The following is a 17,352-nucleotide window of genomic DNA, read 5'->3' as shown; positions in this document are numbered from 1 at the left end:
CACTATTTCCATGCTTTATCATCACTAAATTCTCCCTGATCTACATTCCAGACTTCTGGAAAAAAAGTCAAAAATGGTGCATTTTGACGAATACAATTCATATTAAGGAGCTTCATAGTCAAAGGTTTTATTTCATTAAAAGAAAGAACAAATATGTATCTTTATCTGGTATAAATTCCATTAGGATCATCAAGTGCCCACGCGGTCATTTGGGGGTCCAAATATGGGGTTCCAAAAGAGTCACCTCTGCCCGGGAGGGTTTTTGGGCCCCCATAAAACCCCCACCAGTGGTACCATACCCTTCAAATTCATTTTGGCAAGAGCAAAGGTCCCAAATATAACAAATAATCCTGTTTAGAATAAATATGATCATTCATCGTGGTGCTAGGAGCACCCACAAAGTGAAAAATAATTTTGGCCGTCGAAAATAAATTGGACTTTGGTGAGCCCCCTCTCACCCAAACAGTAAGAAATGTTGATTCTGCCTGAAGAATTGTGTAGTACACATTACAATGAACTAACAGAGCAATTTTCAGCCTTCTATCACTATTAGAACAGAAGTTATAGGCCTCCAAAAATGCCAACAAATGAAATGCGAATTTCCAATGTGTCAAAAAGGGGTGTGGCACTTGAAATGCAAATGGACGCCACGGGCAAACCGTTTGAGATATTGACCTGAAACTTCAGATTCCTTTGTTTGGTAACATAAGGCATATTTTCACTGCTTTTCAGCAAAATCTGAGAGGTGTCATGTACATGGGTGGCTGAGTTGGCACGGAATGACCCTTAAAGCATCGCCTCTGGCGGTCAGTAGGGACGAAATAGAACCTATATACGTGCCCATATGTATCATGTGACTGTTTATGGTGGCTTTTTTTTTCTGAATCTTCTGTTTATGGTTAAATGTGGAAAAGTGTGAGTTATTGGCTATTCATGATCATCCTTTAAATAAAGAATGATGGTAAATATTTAGAGATCACAAATACAAAAGATACAAACATTACAGAAACATCTAATATAGAAAGGAACATACCTGTAGAAATATTCTGAATAGTAGGTTTCAAAGAGAATTATTATTTCTACTTTATTCTGAAAAATAAATATAATTATAGAAGGAGTAGCCTGTTCTGTGTTATCTTCACAAAAGCCTTCATAGATGAATGTAGCATTTTAGATACATGCAATAGATGATTAAAGCCTGTAAGAATGTAATTATTTATGGCAAAATACTTCAATATTTCACCAATGTCGGTTGTCAAAGGCTTTGTCTAATTTAGCTGCATGCTTAAATGAGATATTACTAAACAGATATGTGAAGTTGTGTAAAACTAAAAAAACCTGAAAACTCAGCATGAATGTATGAATATCTATGTACTTTTTTTCGTTTTTTATCTATAGCCGAGTTGTTTTATTATTGTGAACCATGTTCACTAGAATATGACATACTATTCATTTAGAAATCCGCTAACTGCAACACATTCCCGGCCTGTAGAAGACAGCATGGAGCCGCCCGACGCCCAGTGTGCCGCGAATATGACGTAGAAGAAGAAGAAGAAGAAGAAGAAGAAATCCACCAGCACACAAGATGGAGGCCTGCTGCTCCGCTAGGGCGCTACGGGCGGCTCTCCACCTCTCTCCCCGCTCCCTGGCGGCTCTCCTCCTCCCCGGCCTCAGGTCGGTTTGTACCGCTGCTCCGGGAGGGAAACCCTTCGCGACACCAGAATCCACGGAGGAGTACCGGTTCGTAGAGCGGCTCATTCCGCCGTCGCGGGTCCCCGCTCCGCCTAAACACGCCGGACCCGCTCCGTCCGGCTGGGTCAGTCCGGCGGACTCGCCGCCGCCTCTGCCCTACATGATCCGCCGCTCCCGCATGCACAACATCCCGGTTTACAGCGATCTGACTCACGGCAGCCGCAGGACTACGCTCGTACGGAAAGTGGAGGGGGACATCTGGGCCCTGGAGAAGGACGTGAAGCAGTACCTGAAGGAGGTGACGGGGCGAGAGCTGCCCACACAGGTCAACGAGGTCACGATGACCTTGAAGGTGAAAGGTCACGTCGAGAATGAGTTGAAGGATTGGTTGGCGGGTAGAGGCTTCTGACTGGGGGGACGGGGACCAGCTTCCAGGACTCTCGGACCACAGTCCACGTGGGTTCTGCTGGCTGGACAACACCTGGAGACCTGGTCTCTGTAAGCTCATGTGGGGCTTCTTCCACCTCACTGAACCTGAAGTTCTGCATGATAGGATGTTAAACCGTGTACATAGAGGATGCATCATTAAAGGTGACGTGAACCCACTTCCTGTTGTTGTGTATCAATACGTCCGGCTACAGAGAGAAGATGTGAGGATGCTAATGTTTTATATTATAAGTTATATTATGCAAGTGTTGAACGTGTCAACATTCTTCTCAGTAAATATATATCCGATGGGGCTTTGACGTGAAAGTGTCACCAGATGTCGGTAACAACCAAAGTAATCCACTTATACCAATAAACCCAAACTTATATGTCCATACAGGAAGTTATGTGTCATAAAGTGGAATAACATGGTGAATAAGTATTGAACACATGAAGAAAGGAAGCTCAAAAAGGCTGGAAAGCCAAGAAATCACCTGAAGTCTGTAAGGATTTTGAATGCGGTCCTGTCCCCTTAGTGTTAATTTACATCATCTGGTTAAGTCCTATAAAAAAAGGTTTCTCATTACCAAGGGGTCACACAATAGGCATCTCATGATGGGTAAAGAAAAGAGCTCTCAAGATTTTCACACTCTTAGGGTATTTTCACATCTAGTCCTCTTTAAACAAACCAGACTCCCCTTAAACTGGACCAGCAGAAAAGGGACTGAGTTCTGTCTGTGTTCACATTGTGGGTTCATTTGAATGAGGACTTGGTTCTGTTCTTCTGATTGGGCTCATTCCTGTTCACACTATAGTTCATTAAAGTCTATTATTTCTCCTTAAATTATGTGATGTTTAGTGTTGCTTTTCTCATTCATTCTCTATAAAATATCTATTTCATATTATGTGAAAACATCTCTGTCAAACAACTGGTTCATCCTCTCCAGAAACTTAATGTTACAAGGTTACATTTGAACACATCACAATAGCGTTTAAGATATCGCCCAAAGCTATTTGTTATTGAATAGAGCCTGAACACATAATGTAACTCAATGCGACCCCCATGAACGTGGTTAGCTGTTAGTTCTGTTATTTGGCCAATCAGGAACCGGTATCTCCTGACGACTTCACAGACTAGAAAGCGTTAAAGCTGGTATTCAGATTTCATATTTTCCCTGAATGAATCGGTGGCTGATCCGACGGCGCGTCCCTACGGACAGGGGCGCATTAAGAGCACTTGAGGGCCCTGGGCTATGGAGACTTTTGCTGCCCTGCAAAAATGCTAAGTCATGGCAGGCTCTGAGATAGTTTGTTGGGCTGAAACGGACAAAGTGTGACACCCTAAATCTCGCAAAACAAGCTGATGGGATGGGTGAGTAGAGTGTCACCATGCTGTTTATGTACAAGTCTTGATGATGAATGAGACTCATCCACTTGTCACTTTGTGTCAGAAATTAGTGGAGGATAAACTCGCCCACGCATCTGTCTGTCTCGAGGCAGCATGCGAGCTATCTTATCACACATGGCATCTCGCCAGAATTTAAAAGAAATCTCCGACAAGCTTAAGAATAGCATGTTTTCACTCAACATTGATGAGGCCACGGACAAAAGCATGGATACAATTCTAAATGTACCGATTTTATGACGAGGATGCAGGCAGTGTGAAAACACCTTGCCAGCAAAAAGGTCAATGTCGCAACGGCCTCAGCACTGATGCTGCAGCTAAAAGATGTTCTGCAATCATATGGGCTGGAGTGGAGACAGGTCACTACATTTACATCATTTACATTTAGGTCATTTAGCAGACGCTTTTGTCCAAAGCGACTTACAATAAGTACATTTGTCAAAAGAAGGAAACAAGGAAACCACAACGTATCATTGCCGATAAAGTAAGAGCTAAAAGTAGAACAAGTGTTAGGTCCTCATCTGAGTAAACTAGTAGTTCAAGAGCAACAGTGCTACGATCAGAGTGCTATAGGTAAGGGTGTTTTTTTTTTTTTTTTTTTTTTTTTTTGGGGGGGGGGGGGGGGAGGTCATGCTAGTCGAGGTGAAGTCTGAACAGGTGAGTCTTGAGCCTTTTTCGGAAAATGGCAAATGACTCAGCTGTCCTGACATTAGTCGGGAGTTCGTTCCACCACTGAGGCGCCAGAACAGAGAAGAGTCTGGACTTTGCTGAGCGACATTTGTTTGATTTCAGCGATGGTGGTACCAGCCGGCCAGCTGAAGTAGAGGAGCGAAGTGCTCGCTTCGGGGCATGAGGTTTGACCAGTGTTTGAAGGTAGATGGGTGCCGTTCCATTGATGGCCCTGAAGGCCAGTGTCATCATCTTAAATTGGATGCGTGCTGCAACAGGGAGCCAGTGGAGGTCACGGAGGAGGGGGGTCACATGGGAGAATTTGGGTAGATTGAAGATAAGACGTGCTGCAGCGTTCTGGATACGCTGCAATGGTTTAATCGCAGAGGCCGGGAGTCCGGCCAGGAGAGAGTTGCAGTAGTCAAGGCGGGAGATGACCAGTGCTTGGACCAAAGAGTTGCGTTGCGTCCTTTGTGAGGAGGGTCCGAATCCTGCGGATGTTGTAGAGGGCAAATCTGCAGGATCGGGCCACAGCAGTGATGTTGGGGGTGCATTCTAGCATTCTTCTGGACAATTGTGCTGTGATGAGGGGAAATGAATCTGGGCTTGAAACGTAGCAAGGAAGGAAAAACCCCAATCTCCTGGATATATCAGGAGACATTGTTCACATGGTGTCCATACTGCTAAGGCCCTCATGAGACCGTTTGGCTCAGAAGTGGAAGATTTTTGCTCTGATATTTATTACGTCACCAGTCCACCAGCACACAAGATGGAGGCGGGATGAGCCGCTCTACGAACCGGTACTCCTCTGTGGATTCTGGTGTTGCGAAGGGTATCCCTCCCGGAGCAGCGGTACAAACCGACCTGAGGCCGGGGAGGAGAGCCGCCAGGGAGCGGGGAGGGAGGAGGAGAGCCGCCCGTAGCGCCCTAGCGGAGCAGCTACCTAAACAGAAGGAGATTGTTGCGCAGTTTCAAAGTTTACTCCATCTCCCACCCAAGATCCTGATAAGGCCCATCACTAACAGATTCATTCAAATGCTGGAGGTATGCAACAGGATAAATGAGCTGGACAGGGCCACTGCTAAGGTTTTGGAGGCCCCTAAGCATAACTAGTCTGGGAGCCCCCCCCCCCCATAATGTAATGAAGTGCTTTACAGATAAACAGAAGACAATTTTTTGTCACTTGTTATCTTATTATGAACAGTAGTGTGACATGATATTTTTGTCATCAGAAAATCCTAATGTTTTTTTTTTTTTATTTAGCTTTTACTAATGACATTTTCCCCCGCGTCCCTGAATACAGGATAAGCGGTAGACAATGGATGGATGGATGGACTAATGACATTTTTTATTTAAAACATATTCACAGGGTCAATGCTAAAGTTTGTTCAAGGAGCACCACGTCGGCAGGAGGATGAATCGGATGATAAGCAACCCTCTACAAGCAGTGCAACAAGCAGCCACCAACCCCAGCAATCTATATATATATCACTTATTTATTATTTATACATTACTTTATATTACTAATGATGCTGCTGTTCTCGCTGTTATAGATAGATAGATACTTTATTGATCATCCAGGGGTAATTCAAATTCTATATATTACATAATATAACAAATGTACATAGTTATATGTATATTTAATGTCCATCCATCCATCCATTGTCTACCACTTATCCTGTATTCAGCTGGAGCCGATCCCAGCTGTCATTGGGCGAAGGCAGGGTACACCCTGGACAGGACGCCAGTCTATCACAGGGCCAACATGTAGAGACAAACAACCATTCACACTCACATTCACACCTATGGGCAATTTAGAGTCATCAATGAACCTATCTCCATCCTGCATGTCTTTGGACTGTGGGAGGAAGCCGGAGAACCCGGAGAGAACCCACGCTTACACGGGGAGAACATGCAAACCTGAAGGAGCCTGGGCCGACCTCGGAATCGAACCCGGGACCCTCTCGCTGTGAGGCGACAGTGCTACCCACTACACCACCGTGCAGCCCTGTATTTAATGTCAATTTTAAAAAAATAGTAAAGATTTGAGTGAAACTTTGAAGGTTTTGTGTGTGTGTGGAGGGGGGGCTCCCAGACTAGTTATGCTTAGGGCCTCCCAAACCTTAGCAGCGGCCCTGTTCACAGGCCCCTTGGTGGAAGGATCATTTCATTTGATGGATGATATCCTTGAAGATGACAGGTGCTCCATGAATGTGGAAACTTATGGGAGTCTTGCAGTAATCAAGCCAGCCTCAACTACGACCATTGACCAGCCTCTGAGGCGAAATCAAAAGGCCATCCAAATCCTCCTCTGTGCCAGTCTCTACTTCATCCACACAAGCCACCACCACCTCCTCTGGTCAACAGGCCAGAACACCAGACAAACCCTCATCTTCTCCAGCCACCACCTCGGGGCAAGCCAGATGCCCTCCATTTGGCACAGCCTCCTCTTCACTACACAGCCAACATCTTTTTGCACCAGCTTCCCTGACCTCAGCACCAGCTACAACCTCCTCTGAATCAGCCTCCACATCCTCAGCACCAACACATTGTTTCCCAATCTTCCAATCCAACGCCTCATCTGCACCAAACATGTTAAAAAGGAAAGGTTCTTCCAACCCAAAACCCTGCAGAAAAGGAAAAAATAAATGTTGGGGTGTGTTTTCTGTAGTCAGCAGTATTTGATTATTTATATTTATTTCTCATTGTTTTTCAGTTCTTGAAGCACTTTCAATTATTTCTATTTATTGTCCTCTTAAAGTGTAAATTCAGTGTAAATTGACCCATAGCCCTGTTGTATAAGTTCATGGGGACAGTGGGGAGTTACTCAGTTTCAGTTTTGATGCCCCCATGGGTCTGCTTTAAGCTACCTGTCCATAACTTGTCCTATGTTGTCCCAAATCGCCTTAATCTTTTTCCTATGGGCTGCATGCGGTGAACTTATACAACAGGGGTCAATTTACACTGAACTTACACTTTAATAGCAAATTGTTTTGAATGGACAAATTGAGTGTTAAGTATTGCATAACATTTTGTGAAGTAAACTGTATTTGCTTATATTTATTGACCTCTCATTGTTTTTCAGTTCTTGAAGCACTTTAAATTATTGCTACTTATTGTTCTCTCAATAGCCAATTGTTTTCATTGAACACATTGAGTGTTGTGGTATTACATAAGGCTTTGTGGCACTGTAGCTGTTTCAAAAATATTTAAAATAAATGGTGCATATTTTTCAGAAAAATGAATGTTTCCTTGCTCATGCCCTTTAGTCAATGGCTAGTTTACTTTTGAGTATTATAATTGCCACCCACTGACTTTTCTTGGTATGGCTGTATTATCCGAAGTCTCAGTATGCTATACAAGCAATACGTATGCAGGTGAGTGACTAGTTAAAAGCAGGGATGATTACTGAACAGCAAAGATGTATTACTGCACCCCAAGGGGTCAGGGGGCCCTTAAGCCCAAGCCTTTGCATGAAGTCATTGCCTCAATATCAGCAAATCAGGATGTAGGCTATGGATCTGCTTGAATGTAGGTATTGGCCACCCCCAAATGCACCAGAATACAAGAAATCACATCAAACAAATTTTTAAAAAGTCTGGGGGAGGACTTGATGGATGATATCCTTGATGCCCCCAGACCCCCTAGCCCCCATGCGATAACCACCAGAGGCCTTTTTTTGCATCTGGGCCCAGGGGCCCTAAAGTTCTTAAGCAGTCTCTGATGAACAGGCCTACCCGGCCCAGGGTCCCAAGAGCTCTGGTGCTCTACACAAAGATGCTACTGTATAGGTTTGTTCATCTCATGTCTGAATAATGTACATTTATTATCCACAAAAGTCATCAGAATCTTTAATTTAACAGATTATTTATCAAAATATTCTCCGAGGGGAGCACACCCCTGGATCCCGCTGATTACATTGATCGGGGCACAGATCTTGATTTAGGGGCCCGCTTACCTTCCAGGGAAAAAAGTTCAGGCTCAGGATTTTTTTTACTCTCACCCCTGCATTTAGCCACTGAGTAAAGTTCCTCACATCACTGAGTTACATTTGTAATAATGAATTCATGCTTTGCAGTTAATAAACTGTAACGGACTTGCTGTGGTATTTTATTATACTTGCTCTATACAGTATGTTTAAAGTCAATGTATCTTTAGCTAAAAAAAAGTTTGGTTCTAAATGTTTCTTCCCAAGTAGAATGAACTAAGTGAAGCCATTTTTCTGCATTCAATATAGATCAACACTGGGAAAGGTACCATGTGTGAACCTGAAGTATGTTAAGCTCTGACACTGCATGGCACTCATCTTCTATTTTAAGTAGTAAGTAGTATTTTTGTTATTGTAGTTCTAAAGGGCCCTATTAAAAATATGCACCAAAAATGAATCTGTTGATATCTTTATAAATAAATTTTGTTTTCTTTCTCTCTTTTGGTAATCATCATGTTGCAGTATACAGCTGGGATCAGCTCCAGCCCCCCCGCGACCCTGAATACAGGATAAGCGGGAGACAATGGATGGATGGATGGATGTTGCAGTATTTCAGGTCCCAAGTGATGGTTCACTGATGATTCATGGTCCCTCCTGTGTGGCCAAGGCGCTGTAGTCATAACAGGTATGATCCCATAACCTTATTTTTCTCTATCTATCAGTTAGGGATGGAATGTGAAAATGACCTGCAGTTGTTGCCGATGTTCTTCGTGTCTCTGGCACAGTTGTTGTTCTTCCGGCCAGCAATGCCTTATTCTTTTGTGTATAATGTAACCATGTCACAGGACACACTTTTTAGTTGTGCAGTCTGCTTTTTATACCATTTTGTGATGAGATTGCGCTTGAGTATCTTAGTACTTTGGGAAGTTACAGGGATGTACTGAATTTAGAATATATGTGCAGAATGTAAAAAAAACCTTTGAAGTCCTACTATAAGGTTGAATGTTTAGTAGGTGCCAATAATATGTTTATTATGGACATTATGTTTCCAGGTGGAAGCAGAATTTGTCAGGATTACAACCGCTCCCCTGGTCTCAAATCCCTTGCACTCTGCAGGGAGGAACATTACCATCATCTTGTCCACAATCACACAGGTATGTTTTGCTATTGCTAGAAGACATCATGGAATTATAAGGTGATGATGAGAAACTAATCACATCCGTCAATGTGCCCCAATGAGTATTAAATTGTGATTTCATTGTTGTCAACGAAGCCTGAACAGCAGCTTCTGTGCTTCTTTCAAACACATTGCTATTTTTGATTTGCAGTCACCTAATTTAAAAACGGATCAGTGACCGTAGCTGTGTTTAGGGATCAAACAGAAGGTTTGCTACTCAACATGCAGCACGACCACATTTTCCTGATCCATACTAAAACTTGAGCCCTCTTTTCTCAGGTTTATCCATTAGTAATTATTGTGAAATATTCAGGTTTTGGATATGAAAGAAATGTTTAAACAAAGAAGGAAAATGCTTTACTGGTGTTCTTTCCCTTCCCTGCTTAATGTGACATCTATAAAGTGGTGGTAACTCGTTTTGACAAGAGAACTGTCACTGTGCAGCCCGTACCCTCTAAAAAGGGACAACTTATGATACGGTGCCCTGGCCATTTGTATGTTTGTATGTATGTGTAGTCTTAAAGTATTTCTAAGAAAATATTTCTCTTCTTTAGAATGAAACTGTTGAAAAGAAAAGGGAGTGCATTCTCAGGGCACTTCTACCTGAATGAAGACCCAAGCATCCTCTTCAAAGAATACCTGGTAGGTCATTTTAAATGTTTATGCGCCCCCAAGTTTATACCTGTATTGAACTAAATCTTGAATAACTAATCTTTATCATTTGCGTGGAATCAGTTTGTTTGCACAATCTAATGCAATTCAAATATTTTACACGTGAGAAAGGTGATCATTCTACTTTGTTTATTATTGAGGTTGGAGTAAGTGGTGGTGTACTGGAGGGCATTATATTTATATACAACTTGTATTAAAATGTGTTCTTAGTATTGTGGTAGTAACATACATTAGGGGGGCAAAATAATAGGAACACTTGTCGACACAATGTAAACAAAAACTGAAAAAGTCCAAATTTAGTGAAAGTAAAAAATGTATGGCAGAGTTGGTGTTTATTACATTAAAAAATCTACTACTAACTACTTGTTATTTTTATACATACAGCACTGTTTGAAGTATCATGTTTTTTTTTCATTAAATTATTATCTGAAGGTAATCTGAAATGCAAAAGTCACTCTTTGGAAGTTTTTGATTTCATAGTTTAATTTTGTCCTCTTTCCCTCTAATGTAAAGGATCCTGATGCTACAGCCGTTGAGAGGGAGCTTGGACAAGTTACCCTCGGCATCTACAGCATCAATGTTGATGGAGGTGATACCCAGGGCCGGCTCTTGGCATAGGCGATATAGGCGGTCGCCTAGAGCGCCATCTGAAAAAAAAAAAAAAAAAAAATTTAAAACAATGAAAATAAAAATGATTTTCTATTCCCAGTCGCCCTCATTTGTGTGTTCTCTCTTGAAAATAATAAATATTAACAAATGAATAAACAATAATGTTCCTGAACAGAATGTAATGTAATTCGTGTGTGTGTGTGTGTGTGGGGGGGGGGGGAGACATAGCCTCTGCATGTGCACTATTAATGGGTATCATATATGCACTGAACCTCAGTTATCCTCGGGAACTGAAAGCCTTCTTTGAAGTACTTCAGAAGCTCATCCTTGAACTGGATACTCACAGATGCTCCATGTTTGGGATAAACCGATTTCCACCACAATATGTTTGGTCCAAAGTTTATACCTCAGGTTTTTTCTCCACACCATGTAAATGTTGACAGTTGCAAGTACATTGTTAGAAGTTTAGACCATTATGCTGTTACCAAAAACTTGAAAACTGCAAACCTGTTGTCGACCATAATATTGGCAAATGCATGTTTTGTTTTATTTCGCTGCATCAAGACAGTTTACAACAGTTAGTGTTGTTCAGTGCCAACTGGAAATATTTTTTATTAAATATATGGCTGCAGCTATGACTGGGGATGAGGATACAGACAGACAGACAGACTTCATTCTGTTACCATTATTCACTGAGTAAGTGCACGCTGTTTATATTTGCAAGTTAACCTAAGGGGGAAATGTTTTATTAGCCTGTCTTTGGTGCAAAGTGCACCAAAAAGTTCACTGGACCAGTGCTGTGTTCCTGAATAAAGGACATAACAAAATATAGGCTGGGTATCCCACATTTATTTGTGTGGAACCTGATGGTCTGGCGGTCTGGGTCTGGGGACGCCATCAGCACGGGAGAGAAAGTCTTCAAGTTGCCTTCTTAATTCCTTCAGTCGGTTTGCTGAAAAAAGAAGCAGCAGGAAACAAAGATTCACAGGGTTTTAATATGCAACAAGTCGCTGAATAACGTGTAGACAGATCCTGAACGTCACCTCAGACCCACCACAAGTGTGGACAGAGTCTAGAGACAGACAGGAATCATGACTAGAGGGACCTGCAGAGACTCTGTCGTTCCTTCTGATTCTGCTGAATAACACCCCTCAAGCCCCCAAGTCTTCAAAGAGCATCTGGACACATTGAAAGAGAAGCTGGACTTACGCAGCGTTCGCGTTTGTGCTCCAGGCTGCGTTTGGAGCTGGTTTACTTCCTCCTTCATGCTTCCAGAAGCTTCCGAGACTTCCTTCAGCATCTCCAGCTCCTGAGGAATGACACAAGGGGGAACGATGGTCTGACCTTCTGCTTTTACAGGTGGACGTCGACACCCAGTGTCAACATAGCTGGAGATTCAGTGACCAAACTCTTTTAAGTCCATTTCAGACTTTTCTTTTAAACGCCACATAAAAAGGTTGACCAAAGCAACTTTCTTTCATTTAAGAAATATCCCATCTCAACATGGCAAAATACTTGTTCCTGCCTTCATTTCAAGCAGATCATGTCAATCTTTCTCATTGACAAACAACAATTCAAGTCTGACCGTGATGAAGGCCAGCAGCAGGCGGTGTGTCCTCTGGAAGACGTCGGCCTCTGGGCTGCAGCCGGGCGGATCTCGGCTGCAGGAAGCTCTCATGTCCGTTTGGTAAACTTGGCTGAACGTAGACATGAACAGCTGGAGGTCGGATGCCGCCACTCGCAGCGAGCTGGGAGAGAAGACGCCAGGACTACAGGGTTCACCGCTCAGGAAGTCACACTAAGGAGGACAGAGGACACAGCAGACAGGTACACATCTGAGATGAGCTGAACCTCCTGGCAGCAACTGTCCACGAAGGACACACTCCTTGTGATGCATTCGGGGACGAGGGACGTACTTCAAGCTGAGAAAAGCCTCATACCTCAGACTGGAGCTGCTCTAGTGCTGCCCGAGTCTGCTGCAGAAGGGTGGCGACATCAGCAGCCTGTTCTCCAGCCGGCTTACAGCAGGAACTGGTGTCCCCCTGCAAAGCCCTGAGATAAGATGAGGCAATAAGAGGCCAAGGACAGGAAACAGGAAGTCACTGATGCTGCAGGACAACAACAGAAAACAGAACATGATATGAAGATCCATCAAGTCACTCTCTTATTGCAAGTTTGTTTAAAGAAGCAGGGGAAAGGAAGTCTTCAGCTTCTGCTACGGGACGTAATTAAATATTTCACCGGAGTCATCAAAAGTAGGATTTAAAACAAATTCTTCACATTTCATTGGGGGACTAAGAAGTGGGCGGGGTTTAGTGGCTACAGCGCTACAAAGAACCTCTTTTATTCACCTGACATTAAAAGAGGCAGCATGCAGCGGATTGGAACCAATGTCTGCTAATACATACTTGATGTGTGCGAACACAGTATACATACTTGATGTGTCCAAAGATAGTATACAAACTTGATGTGTGCTAGGACATTACATAGTATACATGATGTGTGCTAATACTTAATGCGGGCTAAGACAGCATACATACTTGATGCGGGCTAAGACAGCATACATACTTGATGTGGGCTAAGAAAGCATCCATACTTGATCATGCTAAGAAAGCATCCATACTTGATGCATGCTAAGACAGCATACATGATGTGGGCTAAGACATACTTGATGTCTGCAGGCCAGGGGTCCAGGGTGGGTCTGAGCATTTGTGTTAAGTGAGGCAGGTTGTCAGCAGCGTAGAGCTCGTTCAAGAGCAGTTCATGGTCCAGCCGAGGCCCAGCAGACTCCTTGCAGCCAGGTATTAAAGTTAGAAGCTGCTCAAGGAACTGAAGCTGCCTGTGAGGACTCACTTCACCCTGGATGGAAATTATACAGACGACACCAGTTAGACAATTAACGTTAGTGGGACCAGTGCACATCCACATAAAGGGCTCCCACCACAGACGGTCTACGTCATGGTGACAACACCCATTGGTGTGTGGGCTACGGCTAGGGTTGCAAAATTCCGGGAATTCAAAAGTGGAAACTTTCCATGGGAATTAATGGGAATTTATTGGGAATAAACTGGGATTTTTAAAATTGATGGTTGGCTCTTCAAAGGGGACTTAAATATAGCTGAGGAAAGTTATTTTGTAGCATAATCTTGACTGAAACAAACAGATGCCATTCAAATACACTTGAATATCCATGCCATTCCTCAACCACATGCACAGAGTACACTGCTTAGTGCATGGCTATTGAGACCACGCCCCCTACTGGCACTGTGCATGCCTCCATCACATGTACAGAAGATCACTAGAAGACTGGACCACACTTTTGAGCCTGAAGCACAAAGACTATTGAAGGCACACATTTGAGCTTCTGGACTAAACAAAGTGATGTAAGTTTTGATGATATTATGGGGAAATATATTTATTAAAGCTCTAGTCTACGATTTCAAAGGTTGGAAAAAAGCATCCCCCCCCCACACACACACACACACAACCCTCCCCTCTGTGCTCCTCTGAGCTCGTATCGTTCTCCCCTCCCTCTTATTTTATAAGCCTCCCACCTCCCTCTTGTTTTTACGAAAATAGTTCACTGAAATGTGTTTCTGAAAACATTTTAGGAGAGAAATAAGCTATGCAGTTGCTGAATCAGTCTTTATTTTAGATCGACAACGGTCAGTTTAAAAGATTTTCGAGAGCTTGCGGGCGGCCCTCTGTCTCTCAAAATTCGCCGCTCCACGACGGCATTGCACGGCTTCTTACATAGACAACGAATGGGAACATTTCATTCCCTTTTTGAATGAGTGGGGTTGGGAGATGATATATTGAACCTAACATTCCTGTTTTTGAGTTTGCCCATGAAACAACTAATTAAAACATGTTCTGTTCTACTTTCAAATAAATCTGTTGAAATATCTGTTCATATTTATGCTTGGATATAATTTATTCCCAGTTAGTTCCCCTAAATTCCCATTAATTCCCATGGAGAGTTTCCAAATATGGAATATTTCCAAAATTCCCAAGCTTAAGTTCCCGTGGAAATTTACCAGAACTTTCCAAGAAATTTACCGGGAATTTTCAGTCCCTTTGCAACCCTAGCTACGGCTTAGCATTTTGGCTGTCGCCATCTTTCCTTCTTTCCAACCAATGATGGAAGTGACCATAGTTGGACTGCGGAGGAGCGACAGGTGGATCTGATGAACACACGCAGCACCCCTTACTGGATCTGGATCCATGTGGATTCTGGTGTGAAGCTGCTAACAAAGTTAGCTTCATGATTCAAGGTCAACTTTACAGCTAAGTATTGAAGTCATCTTAGTAGCTAACATTGGTAATGTGGTAGCGACCTGTCAATCAGCAGGTAGCCCCCGCCCCCTAAAGCATCCCCTGCTTTCTGGGTCTGGTGGACTCTAAATGGACCATAATGTACTAAATGAACATCATGCTGGATTGAAGAAGACTTGAAACTAGAGATTGAGACCATAAACTCATGTTTACAATGTTTCCTGAGATAATACATCAAGAGAGTAGTAGGACCATTTTCTCAGACTTATATACAACCAGAGGAGTCGCCCCCCTGGTGGCCAGCAGAGAGAAGTAGGACCATTTTCTCATAGACTTCTATACAACCAGAGAGGAGTCGCCCCCTGGCGGCCAGCAGAGAGAAGTAGGACCATTTTCTCATAGACTTCTATACAACCAGAGAGGAGTCGCCCCCTGGTGGCCAGCAGGAGCCTTTAGGACCTTCAGTGTTAACTAACTTTTCAGAACTGGAGGTTGCCTCCTGGTTCCCAAACAATTACAATAACCAAAATGTAAAAACTTTTCCACAACCTATAACTTAAAGAACTGTCTAGTCGCCTAAACTTTATTCCAAGTGTTAATTATTGTGAAAATGTATTCTTACTTACTTCAGTTACTTAAAACTACAAGCAAAGTCAATCGACTGTCCTTCATTAAACAAAGAGTAGTATTAAAAGCAGATAGTTATTCAAACATTATTCCAGTTAGCTCGCCGTCATGGAGGAAGAGACGCACCGCAGGGTGAACTTATGTGAACGTATGAAAAACAGAACAAAACAATGTCACACACGGAGCTGGAGAAAATAAATATGGCTTCATGTTACATTAGATCCACAGGAGATCAGTGTAACATTAATTTCATTAAAGACAACAGTGTGGGAACCCTGTAACTGAGGACATGGACAGTAGTTTGGAGCCTCTTCTCACCCTGATCAGGTCCAGGTCTTCGGCTCTACACAGCATCAGCTCCTGACCCCAGCAAGGCCATTTCTGTGGGAACCAAACACACCGGAGTCTAGTGTCGCTGCCACACTGTCGACTCACTGGAAAGGAAAGTCTCTCACAGATGTTACCTTTAGTCAGAACATCTGGGCCGCCGGATCTCACCAACATCGTCTTGGCAAAGTTGGGATTGATACTGTAAAGACGTGGCAGAGGGATGGGCTTGTAATGATCTAAAAATGACTCTAGCAGGAGGTGAGAACAGAGTGAATCGTTGTACCTGCTGCAGATCCAGGTCAGGATGGCGGTGCGGACCTGGGAGGGAGCACACAGCAGCTGGAGCATGCAGTCCATCTCCTGCAGGTACAGACCGTCCAGCAGGGGGCAGCCCGCGGTCTAAACCGGGACAGTCAGTCACTGTCATGTTATACCAATACACCTTTGTTCCAGGGGAAATCAATCAAATACGCTTAAATCAATAACAACTCAGCAGCTCTCCTACGGAAACGCAGGACTTATAAGGTCATGTTTCTTTTAAATCAGGCTTTATTGTCCCGTCTTTCCGTCATATTCCTTCCTGACGATGTTATCGATTATCCTGACGATGGGAACTCACATCAACTTACTGAGTTTAGTATGACCAAATCCGCTATCGTCCCTACGCACTTCATTGACAACAGATTGTCCATCAGCTGCTCAACACTAGCAACTCAATAGTTTGGTCGGATCCCTGTGATAGTCTGGACCCTGTCCGGGTAGTCCGGGTCGGTAGACCCTGTGGTCCCGGTTCCACCGCTGAGCTGTTTTGTATGAAACGCTACGTGAACGACAACGGAGACTAGCAGCCAACATGTTCAATGCTAACAACGTATGTTGAACAGCGGCATCGAGCTGTTAACTCCCCCGCTTTTCGAGAACTACAACACCCTCCCCTCCGCCCCGTCTGCGTTTACCTGCAGGGCAGCATAAACATGCCGCGCCAGTTGGTCGTCATTTAAAGTAGCCGCCATTTCTTTTCCTTTTTCCTCCTCCTCCTTCTTCTTCTCCTTCTACTCCTTCTTCTCTTCTTCTTGGTGGCTGACAAATAACCTTTTGGTGCGTTACCGCCACCTACTGGTATGGAGTGTGAATCGGGACTTCTTGCTGACAAACCTCTGGACTGTGTAATCTTGTATGGCCAAAGCGTAACCTGGATATTATTGTTTCTTCTCTCCGGGTTCTCCCCGTGCTTCTCATCACGCCTATCCATGCCATCCATCCCAAACTTTTTGTTTCTCTTCTCTCCTCTCCCTTTCCCAACATTGTTTCAGTATTGGATGATCTTCATTATGACCTTTTAAATTAACCCAGTAATGTAATTGATAGCTGTGTTCTTCTTAACTCCAGTGGCATTTCTCCCATTTCCACTTCTAATGCTGATGTTGGGGTTGTTCTAATAGCACATGAGCATTGTCTCAAAGGCTGATATTGAATATATTTTCAGAGATGATCTGATCAGTCCTATATAAATGTTTTTCAGTGATGTTCTGTCAGCTCCCC

The 17,352-nt window shown here is 43.4% G+C and overlaps 2 protein-coding genes and 1 long non-coding RNA gene across 3 annotated transcripts in view; 1 reads left to right on the top strand and 2 right to left on the bottom strand.

The window, feature by feature from the left end:
• LOC311017226 overlaps positions 1–6,098 on the bottom strand; it is a 159,487-nt gene extending 153,389 nt beyond the window's left edge. Inside the window, exon 1 of the long non-coding RNA XR_014597609.1 lies at positions 5,922–6,098. This is a non-coding gene — a long non-coding RNA (uncharacterized lncRNA). The remainder of the gene's footprint in view (positions 1–5,921) is intronic.
• mrpl49 (mitochondrial ribosomal protein L49) lies at positions 1,563–2,520 on the top strand. The gene has a single exon (XM_084015578.1). The coding sequence runs from the start codon at positions 1,586–1,588 to the stop codon at positions 2,099–2,101; it is 516 nt and encodes a 171-aa protein (XP_083871704.1). The 5' UTR covers positions 1,563–1,585; the 3' UTR covers positions 2,102–2,520.
• A 4,808-nt stretch (positions 6,099–10,906) lies between the features above and the next one.
• Positions 10,907–16,857, bottom strand: haus7 (HAUS augmin-like complex, subunit 7). The gene is given in 10 exon segments (XM_084015415.1): positions 10,907–11,530; positions 11,788–11,887; positions 12,164–12,376; positions 12,519–12,630; positions 13,247–13,437; positions 15,799–15,846; positions 15,848–15,861; positions 15,945–16,009; positions 16,094–16,209; positions 16,767–16,857. Coding segments are annotated over 10 exon segments (1,020 nt in total). The 5' UTR covers positions 16,824–16,857; the 3' UTR covers positions 10,907–11,426.
• Positions 16,858–17,352: the final 495 nt, after the last annotated feature.

This window comes from Eutrigla gurnardus, assembly GCF_963514095.1.
Source record: "Eutrigla gurnardus genome assembly, chromosome: 8".
In the NCBI taxonomy this organism is placed as follows: Eukaryota; Metazoa; Chordata; class Actinopteri; order Perciformes; family Triglidae; genus Eutrigla; species Eutrigla gurnardus.
Note: the sequence above shows the minus strand (reverse complement) of the source record. Positions and strands in the feature narration are given on the sequence as shown.